Genomic DNA, 3,798 nt, shown 5'->3' on the forward strand with positions numbered 1-3,798 from the left:
GCTGAATCCATTCTGACAGAGAGCACCAAACTTTTCCAAGATTTTGGCCCCTTCTTCTTCAAACCTGCTTCGGACTGCTCGGCTGCTTTTGACCATTGGTGGGGACTTATGACTGCCATTATTTTCTGCAAGCCACTTGAAAGCTGCCTTAACGATACTTGTATTCATATTTAGGGCCGCATATCCTCGCCTTCCAAGCTTAAGGCTACAGGTATCCTTCCTTCATATACTTCATATCCCTGACTGTGTCATGCAATTTGTTTTGTTTTTTTCTCTACAACACTAACTTGTTTAACCCTTGACAGCCAAAATTGGGCCTGCTGCTGAACCATTGGTTAGGGACCAACGTAAAGGCAAGGATCCAATGGATGCAACTACTCAAACAAACACCCCCTCAGTTCCGAAATTAATGGTAGACTCTTTCGCAGCCGCGCAGACACAAGCACAGAGAGGAGCTACCACCCGTACCCCTGCTGAGACAGAGGTCACGGCGAAGAAGAGAGAAGAGCCTTCCACTGCTCCTGCTCTAAGCACAGACCTAAGTGAGTGGGATATCCCTCTCAGCCAAATGGTTGGCCAAACAACATCAAATCCTTCAGGGCAGCTCTACCAAGTAAGCCTTCACTTTACATATTTACAGCATCCGAATTTACATTCACGCCCGACTGATCACTTACTTTTGTGCAGAGAAAAAGAAGGAGATTACTCCTTGCTGCTGCTGATGATGACGATGCTTCCACTTCTCCTCAACACATTCATCAAATTCCCAGTCCAATCAGTAATGTACCCACAGAACCCACTGTACAACCAACTCCACCACCACCTGAAGCATCGCAACAAACTTCCTTACAACCTGCTTCACAGTCTTCGCCACAGCAATCCACACAGTCTGCATCACAACATCCTTCCACTTCTCCTCAACACATTGTCCCTTCTGTCTCTAGCCCTCAACCATCACCATCCAACCCCTCCAATTCCCAAACGTCAAACAAAGAATCACAGAGGATTGAATTTGACATTTCAATCAACAGCCAATCCTCTCCAACAGATGACAACACAAAATCCCCTCAACCAGAAGTTCACCACAACCAAGGTAAATAGAAATACAAATGTTACTGTTCGTTTGGGAAAAAAAAACTTCTCTTTAAGTAACTGGTATTGTTCTCCAATTTACAGGGATGGACATAATACAGGACTCATCTCCACGACCAATGGGCGAGACAGAACTTGAAGGTCCTCATGACTTTCCCCTGCTAGCAGAACCAGAGAAACACCCTCAAGGCGCTGATGCTGCCATTTCATCAGTACCAGAAACAACTCGTCCTCATGCGACAACCACAGCTGAACAAGGCCAACCGTCTGCGTGCACGTTATCAGGACAGGTACTACCATTTCCAACCTCATCCTATTTACTCTTTATTACTTGCAAGCATATATTCTCACCAAACTATTAATGTTCACAGGCCGTCGGTCCATGCCAAGATATTTGGGCCGAACTTTCTATTCTTCAACAAGATCTAGACGAAATATCCCCATTGCCTCAAAGGCTACATCTGTTTGATGCTGAAACTCAACAAACCTTAACCACCTTCATCAACCTCATTAACACCCCAGTTGAAGAAATCATTCTCCACAAACTTGATAAAACCTTGGCCTGTCTTTCTGCTGTTGTAAACCTCTCCCCTAATCCTTTCAACCCCATTCAACTAAAGCAATTGGCCAAGATCATCACAAAATGGCCAACCCTTTCAGAGATGGTTCAGACTTGCTCGAAGGATATTCAAACCAATAAGGATTTCCTAAACGAAGCCCACACCATATCTACTTCACTCAAACTCAGCCAGCAGACCTCTGCAGCCATTCTTCAGCAACACTCAGCACTTGAACTTGAGGAAGCCAAACTCATGGCAGAACTTGCCTCTGTCCGGCAAAGAAAGGTTCATCTGCAGCAGCAACATGACCAGCTTAATCAAGAAGCAAGGATGATGCTCACCCAAATTAGACATCGTTCTGCATCCATTCAGACAACTAAAGCTGAGTTGGACCAAGCCCAAGCCATGCTGGCAGATGCTCAATCAGAGTGGGGTGTTCTAGTCGTTCTATTCCCCAAATCCTAGGCTAGTTTATATATGTATTCTTTTGTATTGCACACCTAGGAATGATTTGGAAAGGTAGGAATGATTGCCTTTTTAATGATAAGATTGTTAATGGGCCTGAATTGGCTGAGATGGTGAAAGTGAGGGTTGCACTTTGCTGTAAGCAAAGTTATAGAGGCCTACAGTATTCAGTGGACGACATATATTGTATTCTGGATAGTATCAAAGTCTCATTTAGGGGGTGGTGTTTGGTGTTTTTTGAAACTGGGGTGCAAGAGTTTGGTCAAGCTGTGGTATGCAGGATTTTGGTCAGTCTGTGGTATTACCATATCTTCTTGGTGGCTACTTTTGCTCTGCTGTGCTTCAATGTTGCTATGCTTTGCCTTATTTTTGGCTTGTTGCTCTGGCTTAGTTTATGGGGTCAAGCATGCTTATTTCTGGTTGCTGCTCTGCTGTGCTTCAAATCTGCTATGCTATATATGTACTCTGCTGCTGCTATATGGGATCAACGAATAGGCTTAAGTCTGCTGCTGCATATTGGCCTTTTTGTAATTGTTTGAATGATGTTTTGGTGTACTGTATTGGAAGTCTGCTGCTGGATTGGGGAAAGTTATTGGAGGTCTGCTGCGGGCCTTGTTGTAATTGTTGGTCTGCTGCTGTACTAATTATTTTTTTTTTTGGAGGTTGAAGGATCAGGCTCAAGTCTCAATGGAGGTTGAAGGTTCAGGCTCAAGTCTCAATGGTGGCTGTATGGTCTGAAGTTTGTTCATGCTGCCTTGGAGTTTCATCTGGTTGCCCTGTTATGTGGTTTTGTGAGGATGGGCTTGGAGTTACATTCTTATTGTTTTCCTTCTGTTTTTGTTTCTCTTCGTTGGTCTCCAACCTCCTCTTTGTTGATGTATCATTGACACCTTGTATGTGCTTTTTCATCAATACAGTTTTTTGTTTTGCTGAACAAAAAAAAAAAATTGAATATCAATACTCTGTGTTTTTAATGGTCTGTTGTATGGTTGTTTTTATTTTTTGTGCAATTTTTCACCGTTTGTGCATTTTTATGAAGTAATCAATTCCCCTTCAAAGTGCATTATAGTCACCGCTATTTGTTTGTTCTGTGGGCTTTTTTTGCTTTGTTTTGGACAAAATCATGGCATTCAAAAAAATCAAACAAACATAATTCATGTTGTAAAAGCGAACAAACATTACTACTTTCAACTTGCATTGTTTGTTGGACAAATATCACATTGCACTGGACAAACATTACTATAGTCATTTGGGCAAATATGACATTGCATTGTTTGTTCTGTACTGTACCCATAACATTGGAATTATGTGTATCACATTACGTACAGGCCACGATAAAAGCAAACAAACATGACTACTTTCCCTCGTTTGTTCGAGTCCCAAACATTGGAATTATGTGTACAATCAATACGCGTGGGAAATTAGTATTATCACAGTTGCGACCTAAAAAGTTGTCACGACAAGCTGATGCAATAATCCAGTTGTGGTTGGGCATCGAAATTACACTCGTACTGGCAGGCCATGATAAAATCGTTGCACTATTTGTTGTAATTGCAATCAATCACATGCACGAACGATACTCGCCCATCTTTGTATTGTTCACATCCATAACGAAGTCAAGCACCAACTTCCGGCGCACAGAAGGATGAAACTATGTACAGAAAGTGAATAACACAAATCA

At 42.3% G+C, this 3,798-nt stretch overlaps 1 protein-coding gene across 1 annotated transcript; it reads left to right on the forward strand.

Annotated features, from left to right (window-relative positions):
- The first annotated feature begins 390 nt into the window (after window positions 1–390).
- Window positions 391–1,609, forward strand: LOC145823478 (uncharacterized). The gene is made up of 3 exons (XM_082922987.1): window positions 391–613; window positions 688–1,093; window positions 1,177–1,609. Exons 1-3 carry the CDS (start codon window positions 410–412, stop codon window positions 1,452–1,454), a joined length of 888 nt encoding a protein of 295 aa, XP_082779113.1. The 5' UTR covers window positions 391–409; the 3' UTR covers window positions 1,455–1,609.
- Window positions 1,610–3,798: the final 2,189 nt, after the last annotated feature.

The sequence above is a fragment of the Camellia sinensis genome, chromosome 4 (assembly GCF_055761805.1).
Source record: "Camellia sinensis isolate YWXY chromosome 4, ASM5576180v1, whole genome shotgun sequence".
NCBI classification, from domain to species: domain Eukaryota; kingdom Viridiplantae; phylum Streptophyta; class Magnoliopsida; order Ericales; family Theaceae; genus Camellia; species Camellia sinensis.